This window comes from Sarcophilus harrisii, chromosome 4 (genome assembly GCF_902635505.1).
Source record: "Sarcophilus harrisii chromosome 4, mSarHar1.11, whole genome shotgun sequence".
Classification (NCBI taxonomy): domain Eukaryota; kingdom Metazoa; phylum Chordata; class Mammalia; order Dasyuromorphia; family Dasyuridae; genus Sarcophilus; species Sarcophilus harrisii.
This window is the reverse complement of record NC_045429.1, coordinates 110683007-110699806: the sequence shown is the minus strand read 5'-3', so window position 1 is coordinate 110699806 and position 16800 is coordinate 110683007. Positions and strand designations below refer to the sequence as shown.

At 35.0% G+C, this 16800-nt stretch overlaps 1 protein-coding gene across 1 annotated transcript in view; it reads right to left on the bottom strand.

Annotated features, from left to right (window-relative positions):
• KCNK2 (potassium two pore domain channel subfamily K member 2) overlaps positions 1-16370 on the bottom strand; it is a 266217-nt gene extending 249847 nt beyond the window's left edge. The window contains exon 1 of the mRNA XM_031937370.1: positions 15430-16370. Coding sequence (XP_031793230.1) covers positions 15430-15463 — 34 coding nt within the window. The 5' untranslated portion in view covers positions 15464-16370. The remainder of the gene's footprint in view (positions 1-15429) is intronic.
• Positions 16371-16800: the final 430 nt, after the last annotated feature.

Sequence of the window (16800 nt, the reverse complement as noted above, 5' to 3'; positions counted from 1 at the left end):
ACTGAGAAGACATATGAAATGCTGCAAAGAGAAGATAGTGGAACCAGGAGAACATTATATACACTAACAGTAATATTATAAGGATGATCACCTGCAAAGGATTTAGCTATTATCAAGACAAGGATTCAAGAAAATTCGAAAGGAGTCATAATGAAAAATTCTGTCTACTTTCAGGAAGCAAGAAAATGGATGAACTCTGAGTGCAAATAGAATCATTTTTTTATTTTCAATATTTTTTATTTTGTATATGTGTGTTTTCTTTTGCAATATGGCTAGTGTGGAACTATTTTGCATGACTTCACATGTTTAATTTCAAGGAGTTGAGAAGAAGAAGCATCTGGAATTTGAGGTTTTAAAAAATGTGTTAACTTTTTTTTAGTGAAATTAGGAAATATTTAACAAATCTATCTTTAAAAGAAATGAAAAACCCCTTCAACTTTTATTAAAGTGTACCTTCTAATGTGCCTCAGACTTTTCCTCTAATCTAAACCCCTAAGTATCATTTTGGCTTAAAAATTCAAGAATAGAACAAATCACCAAAAGAGATGATTTGGGCTCTTCCCACTATTTGCCAATACTCCTTTCTACTCTTTTTTAAATTTTTTAATTTTTTATTTTATTTTTATTATTATATCTTTTTATTTACAAAACATATGCTTGGGTAATTTTTTCAACATTGACCTTTGCAAAAACTTCTGTTCCAAATTTTCCCCTTCTTTCCTCCACCCCCTCCCCTAGCTGGAGGTGGTACAATACATGTTAAATATGTTAAATTATATGATAAATCCAAATATGTGTATATTTATACAATTATCTTGCTGCCCAAGAAAAATCGGATCTAGAAAGAAAAAAAATCCTGAGAAGGAAAACAAAAATGTAAGCAAACAATTACAGAAAGAGTGAAAATGCTATGTTTGGTCCATACTCAGTTCCCATAGTCCTCTCTCTGAGTATAGATGGCTTTGCTCATTACAGGACAATTGAAACTGGTTTGAATCATCTCATTGTTGAAGAGAGTCACATCCATCAGAATTGATCATCATATACTCTTGTTGTTACTGTGTATAATGATCTCCTGGTTCTGCTCATTTCAATCAGCATCAGTTCATGTAAGTCTCTCCAGGTCTCTCTGAAATTGTCCTACTGGTCATTTCTTACAGAACAATAATATTCTATAACATTCATATACTGTAATTTATTCAGTCATTCTCCAATAGATAGGCATCCACTCAGTTTCCAGTTCTTCACCACTACAAAAAGGGCTGTCACAAACATTTTTGCACATGGAGTCCCTTTCCCTCCTTTAAGGTCTCTTTGGAATATAAGCACAGTAGTAGCACTTCTAGCTCTAAAGGTATGCACAGCCCTTTGATCCAGCAGTGTTACTACTGGGCTTATATCCCAAAGAGATTATAAAGAAGGGAAAGGGACCTGTATGTGCACGAATGTTTGTGGCAGCCCTTTTTGTAGTGGCTAGAAACTGGAAACTGAATGGATGTCCATCAGTTGGAGAATGGCTGAATAAATTGTGGTATATGAAAATTATGGAATATTAACTGTTCTGTAAGAAATGACCAACAGGATGATTTCAGAAAGGCCTGGAGAGACTTACACGAACTGATGCTGAGTGAAATGAGCAGGACCAGGAGATCATTATATACTTCAACAACAATACTATATGATGACCAGTTCTGATGGACCTGGCCATCCTCAGCAACGAGATCAACCAAATCATTTCTAATGGAGCAGTAATGAACTGAACTAGCTATACCCAGAAAAAGAACTCTGGGAGATGACTAAAAACCATTACATTGAATTCCCAATCCCTATATTTATGCACACCTGCATTTTTGATTTCCTTCACAAGCTAATTGTACAATATTTCAGAGTCTGATTCTTTTTGTACAGCAAAATAACGTTTTGGTCATGTATACTTATTGTGTATCTAATTTATATTTTAATATATTTAACATCTACTGGTCATCCTGCCATCTAGGGGAGGGGGTGGGGGGGTAAGAGGTGAAAAATTGGAACAAGAGGTTTGGCAATTGTTAATGCTGTAAAGTTACCCATGTATATATCCTGTAAATAAAAGGCTATTAAATAAAAAAAAGAAAAGAAAAGAAAAAAAAAATAAAGGTATGCACAGTTTGATAACTTTTGAGCATAATTCCAAATTGCTCTCCAGAATGGTTGGATTCGTTCACAATTACACCAACAATGTATCAATGTCCCAGTTTTCCCACATCCCCTCCAACATTCATCATTATCTTTGGGTCATCTTAGCTAATCTGAGAGGTGTGTAGTGGTATCTCAGAGTTGTCTTAATTTGCATTTCTCTGTTCAATAGTGATTTGGAGCACCTTTTCATATGATTAGAAATAGTTTCAATTTCTTCATCTGAGAATTGTCTGCTCATATCCTTTGACCATTTATCAATTGGAGAATGGCTTGATTTCATATAAATTTGAGTCAGTTCTCTATATATTTTGAAAATTAGGTCTTTATCAGAACCTTTGAATGTAAAAATGTTTTCCCAGTTTATTGCTTCCTTTCTAATCTTGTCTGCATTAGTTTTGTTTGTATCCTTTCTACTCTTGTTCAGTGTCAAAGAGGCTACAGCACTGAGCCAGGAAAAGCAATTCACTCAGTAAACCCTGAGAAGAGTGACTGCGCTCTGGCACATTCTCTCTTCCCATCTATTGAGTTGGGAGGGACTTCCCATTTAGAGGAGGGGATTCCTCTCTTACCTGCCAATTTTGGCAGCTATGACAACAAGCACATGTGCTACCAGAATAAAAATGCCTGATGCTGGATGCATGTGTGTGTGTGCTAAGTCTTTTATTTTATTTTATCTTATTTTGTGTCATTTTACATTCCAAATTGTTACTTTCCCTCTCTCCCTCCCCACTGTGAACTAGAGAAAGCCACCATTTGACATAAACTGGTATTGGATCTTAAAGCCCTAGGAGTTTCTTCTGCTTTTTTTTTTCTCTTAGTATAGGAGCTGAATAGTGAATTGAGAGATGGATTTTTTTTTTAAAGCCCAGTGGCCATCTTAAAAATTTGGTAGTTCTTAATATTTCTCAAATCCATTCTTACAGTCTTTATGACTTACAATCTTTTGGACATAATTGAAACAACCCACAATGATGATATGTCTTAGTCAGAGCTGATTAGTAACAGAAGGAGTTTTCTAGAACTATAATTTCTAAGAGCAGATGACCAGAGCAAGGAAGATGAATCAATCCATTCCATTAACAGTATAAAACCAAAATGAAGGTGAAATGGCTGTTCAAAAGTCCTGTTAAAGGTGTCATGATTTGATATATAAATCTGATATACATTGTATATTGAGTATCTGTCTACTCCCTTTTGGGAAAAAACATCCAGATATGAGCTAAACCTAACCTTTAATCAAGGGTTTTGAGGTAAGGACATTATGAGAGAAAGACAGACAGATAGACGGGGCGGGGGGAGGAAGGGAAGGAGGGAGGGAGAGAGGGAGAGGAGGGAGAGAGTGAAGGAGGAACGTAAGGAGGGAGGGAGAGAGTGAGAGAAGAAAGGAGGGAGGGAGAGAGGGAGAGAATGAAGGGAAGAGGGAGGGAAAGAAAGAGAGAGAGCCCTCTTTTTAAAAGTCATAGTGTCCCAGGACTGAAGTGGTCTACATGAAATCAGGAATGAGACTGCTTGGTATATCCACATTCCCAATGTTGCTACACATTAGTAAGCAACTACAAAATACATACAAAGTAGAATATGGATGGAGAGATAGTGCTAGCAATTTGTTGGATCAAGAAATGCTTTGGGAGAGGTACATGAGTTATGTTTGATTAGACCTAGGAATTTTAAAAAGTGGAGGTAAAGAAAGAGATCATTGATGATGTGGGAGAAATAGCTCCTATTGCAAAGGAATGGAGACTAGAAATGAAATATTGTGTAAAGAGAATAGAGAGTAATCCAGCTTAGTTGGAATATAGTGTATAAGAATACATTTTAACTGCCTATAAGCACTGCCAAAACAAACCATGGATAATTATGACAAAAATTAGAAGTTTTTTTTTTAACATAAAGAATTTTATAACACAAATATCATTATCATATGGGAGGGGGGCTAGAGCAAATGATAAGGAAAAAATAACAATGGGATTAAACTATATCCCAATCCATTTTTAAACCTAAATTATTTATCAGAATGGTAAGTATTGTCATTATAAGACAGTAAAATTGATTTATACTGAGTATACTCCATTGGTCTAAGGCATTTAGATTAATTGCAGGTTATAAATAATATGATTATGGATTTAAAATTGGAATTTCAGAGATTCAATCATTTAGTCTTTCACTTTGCAAGGATTTAGGAAGATTATGTGACTTGCCCAAAGTCATACAGGCAGAATTACCAGAACCAGATTCTGAACCCTGATCTACTCATAACATATGTGCTTTAAACATACATACAATGTAAAATTCATTTTAAAAAAATCCAGAATCAAAAGGGGGTGTTAATTACAGCTTACCATAAAGTCAATGTTTCCAGAAGGGTAGGAAAATGAAGAGTCAAGACTGACAGTTTTTTTGGTTGTTGTTTGTTTTTGGCAAGGCAATTGGAGTTAATTGACTTGCCCATCATCACACAGCTGGTAAGTGCCAAGTATCTGAAATGAGATTTGAAGTCTAGTCCTCCTGGCCTAGAACCTAGAACCAGGTCTGGTTCTTCATCTACCATACCTCTTAGCTGTCCCTAACAAAAATTATAGAAGATAATCCAGGTTTTCCCCACTTCTGGAAAATTCACATCTATGTGAACCAAAAATGGTTCTTCTGGTGTTTCAAAATGGGAAAAAAAAAAACAACAAAGGCCACACACAGGTTTATCAATTGATAGAAAGATAGTAGATCATCTACTTTGTAACCATGGCATTATGAGAGGAAAGAACTTTGTGGGTAGAGATGATTTTCTCTTTTGAATAAATTGATAAGAGTCTAGTTTCTCAAAAAGTTTAATATCCACCTCTAATATATATATATATATATATATATTTCACCCCTTGATTTGTATTTATTATTCAAATCAAGGTAATTGCTAATTTAAAGTATATAAAATGACCCCTCTCTGTGAGGAATGGCATGGCAAGGTTAGCTATTACTTCTCTCCATGTCAATTAAAAATATATTTTCCCTATCCTCAACACATAGATTTTGGGGGAAAAAAAACATAAAGAATACAATTTCCACTTATTCCTTGTTGGAATCCTAGTATCAACTCAACTTGAAACAAGGTAAAAACTCAAGGGTGATGTCAGAATCCTGGTGTTAACTCAATAGAATTGATACAGTGTTTATCAGTTCACACCTTAAAGTGAATCCTTACAAGGTGATAAGTTGCTAATACTGATGGAAACAATGCTTGTGTTCACACCTTTAGAGAGCTCATAAGTATCTAAGTACTCAATGGAGTTCACACGTTTGGGAGAGTTCAGGGTTTAGAAAGAAACACCGAATTCACACCTCCCTTAGGGCCAGAGAGCACTCTGGGAGATAACCCAGAATCCCTCTCCCTCCAGAAGGTGGAGTTAACCTTTGGGAGATCACATATATACAGGGAGCTCTTGGAGCTTGGAGTTAGTTACTTGAGAGAGTTTACTTGAGAGAGTTTTCTGGGGAACATCGACTGGGGTCAGAGACAGAGCATTCTGCAAGAAAGCCCACAAGCCCTATCTTCCAGGCAAGAGAGATTCATCGTATCTTCTACCTTGGTGCTGCCTGGAGGCTGAAGAAAGCAGAGGCAGAAGCCAAGGACAAAGCTGCAAGAGCTCAAGCAGAGAGATAGGTCTCTGAGCTAACGGGGCTATATTGAAGGACACAATAAAAGATCTAAACTTTTTTGTCACCTGGCTGTGTTTTGAAAAAGAAACACCAACAATTCCTTCATGTTTTTCAATGTATATTCACTTTATCACAACAAAAGCAAAATGGATTATTGTAATAAAATGGTATATATTTTAAAATACTGTTAATTTTTTTCATGTCATATGAAAATGATTCACAGAATACTCTTTTACTTGTTTATTCTATTTTCCTTTTAATTGCCAAGTATTATGGGAATCACCAGTCTGCTAAGAGCCACTTCAAACATATTTGTTTCAGTGTCCTTCCTTCAACTTTCGCCAAGACATCAAGAAGGAAAAGATAAATCTTCCAGTGGAGAAATGCCAGAGAGGAAATCTGTCTTCCTATTAATCTGTGGCTTACCACATCTTAGATTTTAAATAATAAAGAAGTCCATATGTATTTACCCTGTCACCATGTTATGGCCAGAATAGCTCTCTTATTCTAAATCAAAAAGTGTTATATCTAAAAAGGATTTAGGTCTGGTAGTGGCCCTGGCAAAATTAAATCTATCTTGGTCCAAAAGAAAATGTTCCTCTCTTTTTAAACCAGTTTCTTTCTAAGAGAAGAAGTCAGGCAAAGAAATAAAGATGCCTTCAAATTTAGGAGCAATCTCATTTAGTTATAACCAAATTTTGGTAACATCAGTTGATCAGTACTTAGGAAATACCTAATGGATAACTTCAAGAGAAAAATTGAGATGATGCCTGACTCTTTGTTAATACTGTCCCCTCCATTTGTTCCTGGAGAGAGTTTAGAGAAGAAAAGGTATCTATCGAATACTAAAGCAAGGAAAACTAAGATCTTCTGTTTAAGAAATTTCATCCTGTGGAATTAAGAATTCCTGATTTACTTTGCATCACCCACCCACCCCACCACCATTACCACCACCACCAACAGCAATAAAGAAAACCTTAACAGATAAATCAAAAAGGATCAAGGTTTTTTGTTTTTGTTTTTGTTTTGTTTTGTTTTGTTGGTGAGGGCGGTGTGGTGGTATTAATAATGGTATTCCCCGTGTTGAAAAATATACAAAAATATATAAGTAAGAAAAGCAAGTGTGGAGGTTTTATCTATTATTCTTTTATGTAACTTGCCCTCTTTTGTATAGCTTTAAAAGCACAAAAAGTCTAAATGATAAAAATTGTGGCTTGTCACCATCATATTTAATATCCTGTAATATCATCCTATTAACCCTGGTGCTTTTATTCTGACCGTACAGTTTGTTTATTTCCCTATAGCAAAGGTATAATAGTGAGAATGCAGAGTGAGTAATGTCAAAGCATCACAAGGTCTTCTGTAAGATTTTTTTTTCTATTTTAAGGAAAAAATATGCTCGGTTCTAATGTCTCAGTGCTGTTCTCTAAAGCTTCTTCTGAGTTAAGTCACTTTTAAACCCACATTTACATGATGAAACCAAAACAAAAAAAAGTCCTTTTAAAAAAAATTGGAGCTACATTAAGTTCATGAAGAGAAGTTATCAATTGTGCCACCCACACAACATTCTGATTTAAGAAATGTCTAGATATTTCACTCAGAAATGAATCAGTCCTCCAATAAGCATTTATTAAGCATCTTCCTTGGACAAGACACTGTGCTAGATCCTGGGGACACAAATGTAGAAAAAGAAAAATAGCTCCTGTCCTCAAAGTGTTTACAATCTATTGGAAGGAAACATCAAACAAAAGAATACTGAAAAAGGTGGAAGCTGGCAGAGGTGGGGAGTACCTAACCCTGGGAGCATGATAGAGAAGTCAAAAGGAGTTCAGCTGCCTAGAAAAGAAATCAATGATTGGCTTGAGTCTCCTCCTTAAATGGGAGTTTTAGAAGGATCTTTTTGTTCCTTCCTATAAACAGAGAAGCTTATGAGGTGTGAATACCAAGGATGATTCAGTTTTGCAGGATAATGAGGTTCCTAGTGATTGAAGTTCCTTAGAGGCACTATAGAGAAATACAAAAGGGTGCAATTGGATGAGAAATGAAATCAGTTAGTCCCTTAAAGACAGAGATCTAACATTTGTGTTAGCCATCCTTGCATCTCACAAATTGACATCCATAAAGATAACCTGTCTTTGGAATGAGGTTAAAGGATGAACTGATTTAACCCTGAATCTCACTCTGTACTTAATGTACCTCTTTTGAGTAAAAAGATGAATTTTACACACTGCCATTTTTAATCTGCAGAATAATTTTGTATAGTTTTGAGTGTGCATACCTAATCCTCATGCCATTTAATATTTGAATAGGGTTTAATATAGATCTGGTGGAGGAAGGGCAAGATGAGTAAAAGAATCCTGATAGATATTTATCCTATCAGAAGTAGAAAATCAGAAACTCAAAGACAACAACTACTCAAATGAGGGTGCAAATTTAGATAGAGTTAATTATGCCTTTGTTCTGGAATAGTATGTACAGTTATTCATTTTAATAGGTAGCAAATTAAATATGAGGAAGATAGATCATGCAGATATTTAGGGACAGAATCCTTGGAATGAGGCTAATTCATAGTACTGATTATAAATTAATAAGAGCCATTCAAGAAAATTAACACGAAAACTTCTCATAACTAGAGTCATGGATTTTTCTAGTACTTTGCAGAGAGTAGCTTGGTGATGCAGTGGATAGAGCAGGAGATCTGGAAGCAGGAAAACCCAAGTTCTAATCCAGCATCCGACACTTACTAGTTGTATGAGCCTGACCAAATCACTTAACCCTATGCGCCTCAGTTGCCTCATCTGTATAATGATCTGGAGAAGGAAATGGCAAACCACTTGAGTATTTTTGCCAAGAAAACCCAAAATGAGGTTACAAAATGTCAGTCATGACTAGAAAATAACCAAACAACAAAAATTATAATACAGTCTCATTTTGTCCTCCCAAAGCCCTAAACTGGAAGTGTTAATATTATCTGGATCTTACAGATAGAAACAGAAGATGATAGAAATTGCCCAGTATCTCATAGCTATTAAACTACTGAAGAAGGATTTAAATCCAGATTTTCCAAACTCCAAGTTCAACCTTCTATTATGTGTTACTATTTCTCAGAAGATACTATTTCTCAATTTAGCCTTTCTATTCTTGCTCCATTACCTATAAAAGAGAAGTGGCCTAATTACATCTTATACCATATACTACAATTATTAGCTCAAGCTGAGTATAGGATGTAAACATAAAAAATCAGAAGAGACCAAAATCAGGTACTTTTCATAACTCTATTAGGAAAGAATTTTGTATTAAATAAGTGATAGGTAAAATAATAAAAGACAATTTAAAAATATGTATGTTACATGAAATTGAAAAATATTGTATAAACATATTCAGTATAGTAGAATAATAAAAGAAACTATCAACTGGCAAAAAATAGTTGCATCATATAGTTCTAAGAAGAGTCTGGTAGAGAAGGGGAAGGAAACAAGCATTTATTAAGTACATGTTATCTGCCAGAACTATGATAAATGCTTAACAGTTATTATCTCACTTTATAGTGTCAGTCTCTCTCTCTCTTTCTCTCTCTCTCTCTCTCTCTCTCTCTCTCTCTCTCTTTCACTCTCACTCTCTTTTTTCTCTCTCTCTTTAGAAGATGGAATTATTAAAAGAAATGAATTAAAAAGAGTCATTCTCCTTGATTAAGTAGTCAAAAATAATTTTCAAAAGATAAAAGGAAAACTGATAAGTCATAAAAATTGTTCTAAATAACTACTACTATGTTGTTCAGTTGTTTCAGCCATGTCCAACTCTTCATGATTGCATTTAGAGTTTTTCTTGGCACAGATACTAGGGTTGTTTTCAATTTCCTTTCTCCAGTTCATTTTAGAGATGTCATACAACTAGTAGGTGTCTGAGGCTAGATTTGAACTCAGGAAGACTCATCTTCCTGAGTTTCAAATCCAGCACTGCCCCAATTATTAATAAGGGAAATGCAAACTAAAACTACTCAGAGGTTTTACTTTACCCAGAAAGTTGATAAAGATGACAAAAGATGTGAATAGCCAAAGTTTGAGGGGATATAGAAAGATAAGGATATTAATACGTTATTGGTCCTGTAATTGTCCAACAATTCTTGAAAACAATTTGAAATATTTGAATAGCCAGAGTTTAAGGGGATATAGGAAGATAGAGTGATTAATACATTGTTGGTTAAGAAATTGTCCCAACAATTCTTGAAAACAGTTTGGAATTAATGTTTTTAAAAAGTGACTAAAACATCATGTCATACCCTTTGCCTCAGTTCCTACTACAAGACATATATTAAAAAGAGGTCAGTCAGACAGAAGGATCCCATGTAGATTAAATTCTTAGTAGTAGCCCTTTTGTGGTAGTGAGGAACTAGAAAGAAAACAAATGCTTATCAACTGGGGAATGGCTAAGCAAGTTATGATGCATCAAAGCAATGATATACAACTGTAAAGAATCACAAAATGATTTATATAAATTAGTGCAGAGAAAAATAAATAGAATCAGGATAACTATACACAATGATTAACAAGAACAATAAAACAAAATTCTCCCCAGTATAACTGTAAGAACCAAGTTTGGACCCAAAGAAGAATTGAAAAAAGAATGTACCTCCCTCCATTCCTTGGCGAAGTGGTAGATTATGGGTATGGACTATCACTCTTAAAAAAAAAAAAAACAAGGAAACATATACTAAGTGCCACAGATAGCCATCATTGGGCTAAGTCCAAGCATTTTATAAGGATTAGCATTTTATCCTCACAATAACCTGGGAGATGGGGCTATTATTATCCTCATTTTACTGCAAAGGAAACTGAGGCAGGCAAAAGTTTAATGGCCTGCCCAGGGACAACAAATTAGCAAATATCTATGACCACATTGGAATTAAGGTCTTTCCTGACTCCAGGCCTAGTTCTTTACACACTATGATGCTGCCTAGCTGTTGAGCAAGAATGGGATAATATGGATTTATATGGATATATTTTTTTTCAGTCATTTCAGAAGTTCATGATTTCATTTGGGTTTTTCTGGTCAAAGACTCTTGAGAGGTTTTTCATTTCTTTCTCTAACTCAATTTACAGATAAGAAAACTGAAACCCAGGGTCACACAACTAGTATTTAAAGCCAGTTTGAACTCAGGTCTCCTGACTTCAGGCCCAATGCTCTACCAGCCTAGCTGCCCTTATATGCAAATGAGGTGATATAAAAATAAAATGCATAAAACACAAAAAAATATAAAAAGAAGGAATACTATGCAAATTTATTTCCTTCATACCAATGATTTTTATTGAGGGTGCCACAAAGCCATCTATATCCTCACTTATTATTTCTTTGCTTTGGGACAAAAATTCTTCCCAGTTCAATCCTTTCCTCAATGGCAATTACAGGAAAAGCTTCAGACATGTATGAACCATGGCCTGGATTTAGTAGAGCCTATGTGCCGACAGCACCACAGAATGGTTCCTTCTGAGATGTCCGAAGATCAAGTCACGCCCTTATTATGCTCCTATTGTCAGATAGGTTAAGATAAAGAAGTTCTTGATCTTAGATCTTTCTTCTCCTGAAACACAGACTGATGGAGTTTCTTACCTTATAAGAAGAGATCCCAGGGAATTATATTAACTGACACATGAGGATGCATGAGGAACAATCTCAGAGTCATAACTACTAATTCTGGAACAAGGACCAAGCAGCACAAAAGTCATCTGTTTCAAGTAGCATCATTTGAAGAACTCACAAACCAACTTTTTAAGACAAATCCATAAAGGAAAGAGATTGGAGAGAGACCCCAGACATCAAAACACAAAACAACCAGTCTTTTTAATCCTTTTTGCTGGGAAAATAGACACAAGAAACATTAGGCATATATTACGAAAGACTCGAGGATATTGGAAGACCACTTCTAGGAAACTTTCTCCTTATTAAGAAGGTAATAAGGCAGAATAGGTACATAGAGGATTTCACATGAATATTATAAAATATTGCATAATTAGCATTATTCTTTATGCTAAATGGGTGCAAAGCTCAGGTGTTTTTACCTGGAAAAAAGTACAAATTCAATTAATATTGTCTAAATATTACATGATAGAATGAAGGGTTTGGAGTCAGAAAGCTCTCTGTTCAAATCCTGCCTCAGATGTGTGACCTCAAGTTGTGTGACCTTGAGACAATCATTTAAATTCTCTTAGTCTCAGTTTCCTCATCTGTAAAACAGGGATATTAATATTACCGATCTTGCTGAGTTATTGTGAGGATAAAATGAGATAACCTAAATTATCTCATAAAACTTCTTCTGCAACTCTGAAACACTATTAAAATATTAATTATTATTGTTGTTATTATGAAGCAGCATGTTCACTCTAGATTCACTAGACTAATTGAATATGCATCCAAATCACCACCATTAATCATGCAGTATTCTGGCATTATAGTGTATAACTTTGATCCCAAAAATTGATGTTGGGAAATATTTAGAAGCATCTTTTCTTAGAAGTTGGCTGAATAATTATTATGCTTTCACCTATGCATTATTATGATACCTGGATTCTCAAAATTCTTAAATCATCAAAGGCTGGGGAGAATTTGGCCTCACATGCTGGTCAATGCTAAGGAGATTCACATTGCCATTATAATTAATAAGGAAACATTTCCCTCCTCCTCTCCAAATGTATTTTCCCTTGGCAACTCTTCATCATATAGCAAAGCACACAGTCCCCAGAAGCACTTTTTATCTGTCATTTATTTCGTTTTCTAAGGAAGTGCTTTTCCCTCTAATGTGATTGTTTCTGTTAACCCAGTCAACCTCCTATAGACATTCTATCTACCAGCATAGGAAGTCCCATGGTTGAAATATTCAATCCAATAAGATGTTGTACTTTAAGTTCTGTCCCTGTGATGTATACTACATAGCTAAGCAATTTTAAGTAACAATGTTTAAGACCAAGGTTGACACCTTATGAAACAATCCAGTATGTTTTATTTTGTACAAGGGAGCTTATAGAAGTGAATCAATCCATCAAGTCCACATTCCTCACAAGACCTTGGCTCCTGCAAAATCAACCAGCAGGTACAACAAAGGCCATGAGAAACATGCAAGGAAACTATTTTAAGCTCAAAATACTTTTCTTTCCCTATGTTTCTTCCAAGAGATCCTAGATCATAAAGTTACCTAATGCAGCTGGAGAAGTTCTGCCAAAGGATTGCTTTCACAATGGCCAGTTCACTTTTCTGACTATTTTGGTGCCTAAGTTACATTACACAATGATGAATCCAGTTGACCAACCCATAAGATATGTAAAAAAGTGAAAATCAACTCTAAAGCAACTCAAAAAGTAGCTATAAGAAGACATAAATCCAGATTACATTATAATCAATAATCTTTATATTTCTAAGATTATATCCCTTTATTATCTCATTCAATCTTTCCCCATACAGGTGAGATCTTTTCTATCTAATTCTTTTTTATTTTAAGCTTTTATATATTTAAGCTTACATAGAGAATATGGTTGCCTGTTTCTACTTCTTTGTTTGATATAATGGCAACATTTAAAAAACTAGTTATGAGGATCAATTGTAGGATTTCATCAATAATTTAATTCAATATGAATTTATTAAGTACAAAGCACTATGCTCAATACTGAAACTACTGAGCACTAGACTTAAGCTTATATGTTGCTTTTCTATTAAATCCTCTAGAAATCTAATTTCTCATGCTGTATAATAGGTCTATACTCATTCAAACATCCTTCTCTTATTTCAACAAGTGCTATGGATTTTAAATAATTTCATTTATATTTGCTTGAAACAAAAATCTCTGTTCTATAACATGGAGGAGATTCCTTTCATCTCTAATCATTAGCACAAGGATCTATACAGGAAGTTCAACATGACGCTAGTAAAGATCTAAGTCCACATGGAGAAACTAAGGTACATCAGTGGCATTCCCAGGAGGAAAAAGCTAATTTGTGGAATTATTTAAGATGATTCACTTTAATGTTTCAAAGTGTCCACCAAACATAACAATTTAGTTTTAATGCCACTGATACAAAACTGATCCTCTTAATTTTATTACTCCTATTCAGAAGGAAGACAACCCTGCAAGAATCCTCAAACAAGTTTGTTTGGACTCAGCCTATTAACATAAAACTTCCCTTACCTACATAGTTCTCCACTGCTTTACTTTTTCCTCTAGATCATTTTTTTCTTTTTCTCCTATTTCCCTGATGTTCCTCCATGTGGATACATATTCGGTCTAACACTATGAACCCTTTCCGTACCCAACAACCCTCTTGTTGCTGATTCTTCTACCCTCTTCTACCTGAAATCAAAGTCTTCCATCTGTATCCAAAGATAACTAAACCTTCCAAATCACAGTAATCATCTGAACTTAATCATTTATGTTTGCTCAATTACTTGTCCCAATGTTATCTGTCCCTGCCAATCATCAGAGAATACATATTCCCCAAGACATGGTGCTGACCATTACTTTTTTAATGTCAGTGAGGCACTTGGAAGAGCACTACCATTGAATGAGTGCAAAATTTTATTTCTTTCAAATGAAAAACAATCATATTGCTATTGTTAAATAAAAATTCAGAGTGAACCTAATAAAATCTCAGTTATTCAGTTCATTTTTACCCCAACTGTAATTCTGAACCTCCTTCTTTAAAAGATTATGTTAATATTACAGTATTAGTCCTTAATACAGGGAAATATTAGGGAAAAGAAGGTATCCATTCAGTCCCAAAGACCTAATATCATAAAGAGATTATATTATATTTTATATATGCATGATGTTATGCTTCTGAGGAGTTAAAATCACATTTCCAAAATCACTTCATTTATCCCTCAATATTCCTGAAATCTTGGCAAGGGAGACAAAGAGTGTTGCTTTTTCCAGTTTATTTATAGAGAAATCAAGGTACAGAACATCTAAATGCCTTTCATAAAATAATTTAGCAAATCTATTGTAGTCTTAGAGAAAAAACGCGTCTTATTCACCCCAAGTGAGATTTCTAGCATCTTCTTCATCCCATTCCCCAGTGCTTTAAGCCATCTCACCCCAATCATACAAAAGGAGTCTGAAACTTGCTGATAAAATTCTTTTTCTAAAAATTCTAAATGGTACATGAGTCCTTATCTGAACAAAGAAATTCATTCCCCCTTTATGCAAGAGGTCCTGGCCACAACAGGGATACAAGGTAAATAAAGCATAAATCATTATCACACACACATACACACACACACACACACACACACACACACACACACAGAAAGTTACAGATATGCCCAAAATAATTTTATTATATTAATATACAGTGCAAATATTATAGAAAATACTTATTATAGCATCAAACACGCCTGTATGAATGTACAACTTGTTCAAAATTTATAGTAAGAAGGAAACAAACCCCTGCATTTTGGAGTGACTCAAGGAATTTAATCATATATAAATTTATAATAAGAACTTCCACAAAATGCTAGTTTTCAAGTAGACTCAACATGATCTAGAAATTTAGAAAGTAAATTTCCAAAACAGCTTCTTCTCCCATTAATGCTTAGAAGATGGTAAAAGATACTCACAGAAGAAGGTCTTTTTTGCTCGTGGGTTCATCATTTGGTGATGTTTTCATCAGGAGTCATCATGCTTTTGATCCTTAATATTATTCTTCTTTGAAGGTTTCTTCTCTGTAAATCTCTGAACAAGGTCACATCCACTCCCAAGACATCGTCCCATACTGTTTTCTTGCTTTCATGAACGCTGCTCCCATAGATGGATTTCCTGTCCAAAAGACTCAAAAGTGAACGTGCGTTGCTGAATGCTAGTGAACTATGCTACCAAAATACTCACTGTCTTAGCAATTTGGCTCAGGAGCATTTTCCCTGATTAAGGATGATGAAGAACTGCAACCCAACTGTTCCAGAGGACTTTAAAAGACAGATGCTTCTTCCTTACTATGAATGAGCAGATCAAAATCATTAGTGCCATTTATTCTCACTAGTTCTCTGGGCTTATGTACTATTTACACACAAAGCATCCCTGTACTGTATGCCATATAATGACCCTACCAATTGCTAGAGGATTAATATATCAAGTATATTTTAGAGTCAGCATTAGTATGCTTTGAAGTACATAATGTTTTCCATTCTTGAAAGGACAAAGAGATCTACGTTGTCAAAGTTTATTTTTAAGCTAGTGTGCTTGCTAAGTGCAGTGGCGAACAGGCTTTCCGTGCCTGTAGTACCATTGCTGGAACCTATTAATGCAAACAGATGAATTCTTGGCCTGAATCCACATAGGCTTTTATTTCTTTTTCCTTACCTTATCTAACTTTGCATTGATTACAGCATTTTTTTTCAATTCAGAAAGACTATCAATTTGGTTAGCCTTCTTATTTTAATTCTGCCAATGTTGATGTACTGTGGAAAAGAAAAACGAGATGCAAGATCCAATGGGCTTGGCTGGACTGAGAAAGTTATTCATCGGGCGTAGATTCCATTACTGAAAAAGTTTTGGGGACCTTTGAGAGAACAAGTAGGAGAAAGAGAGAAGGAGAAAGAGAAAACACCATGCTGTGATTATTAGCTTTGCCTCTTCACATGTTCTCCCATTGTTTGGAAAGCAAATTGCTCTGGTTTGCATAACCCCCTACTGGTATGCTCAACCCACCAAAATTAGCCCACATGTCATCTAATACCAGTCTAAAACTTGTGGAAACACATTATTGCTCTTATTAAAGCCATAACAAAATACAGCTGAGCTGTATGTGTTAGGTGGTAGGGTGACCCAGAGGTAATACAATATGTGTTGTGGAATTTCTAGCCCTAATTTTAAACATCTGGTTTTGATAGGACAATAAATGTGATAATGCACATTAAAATGCCAGCGTCCAAGAAATGTGACCCTTCCACCTAACTAAAGCAACACTTGTGCTTCAAATCACATAAATGATA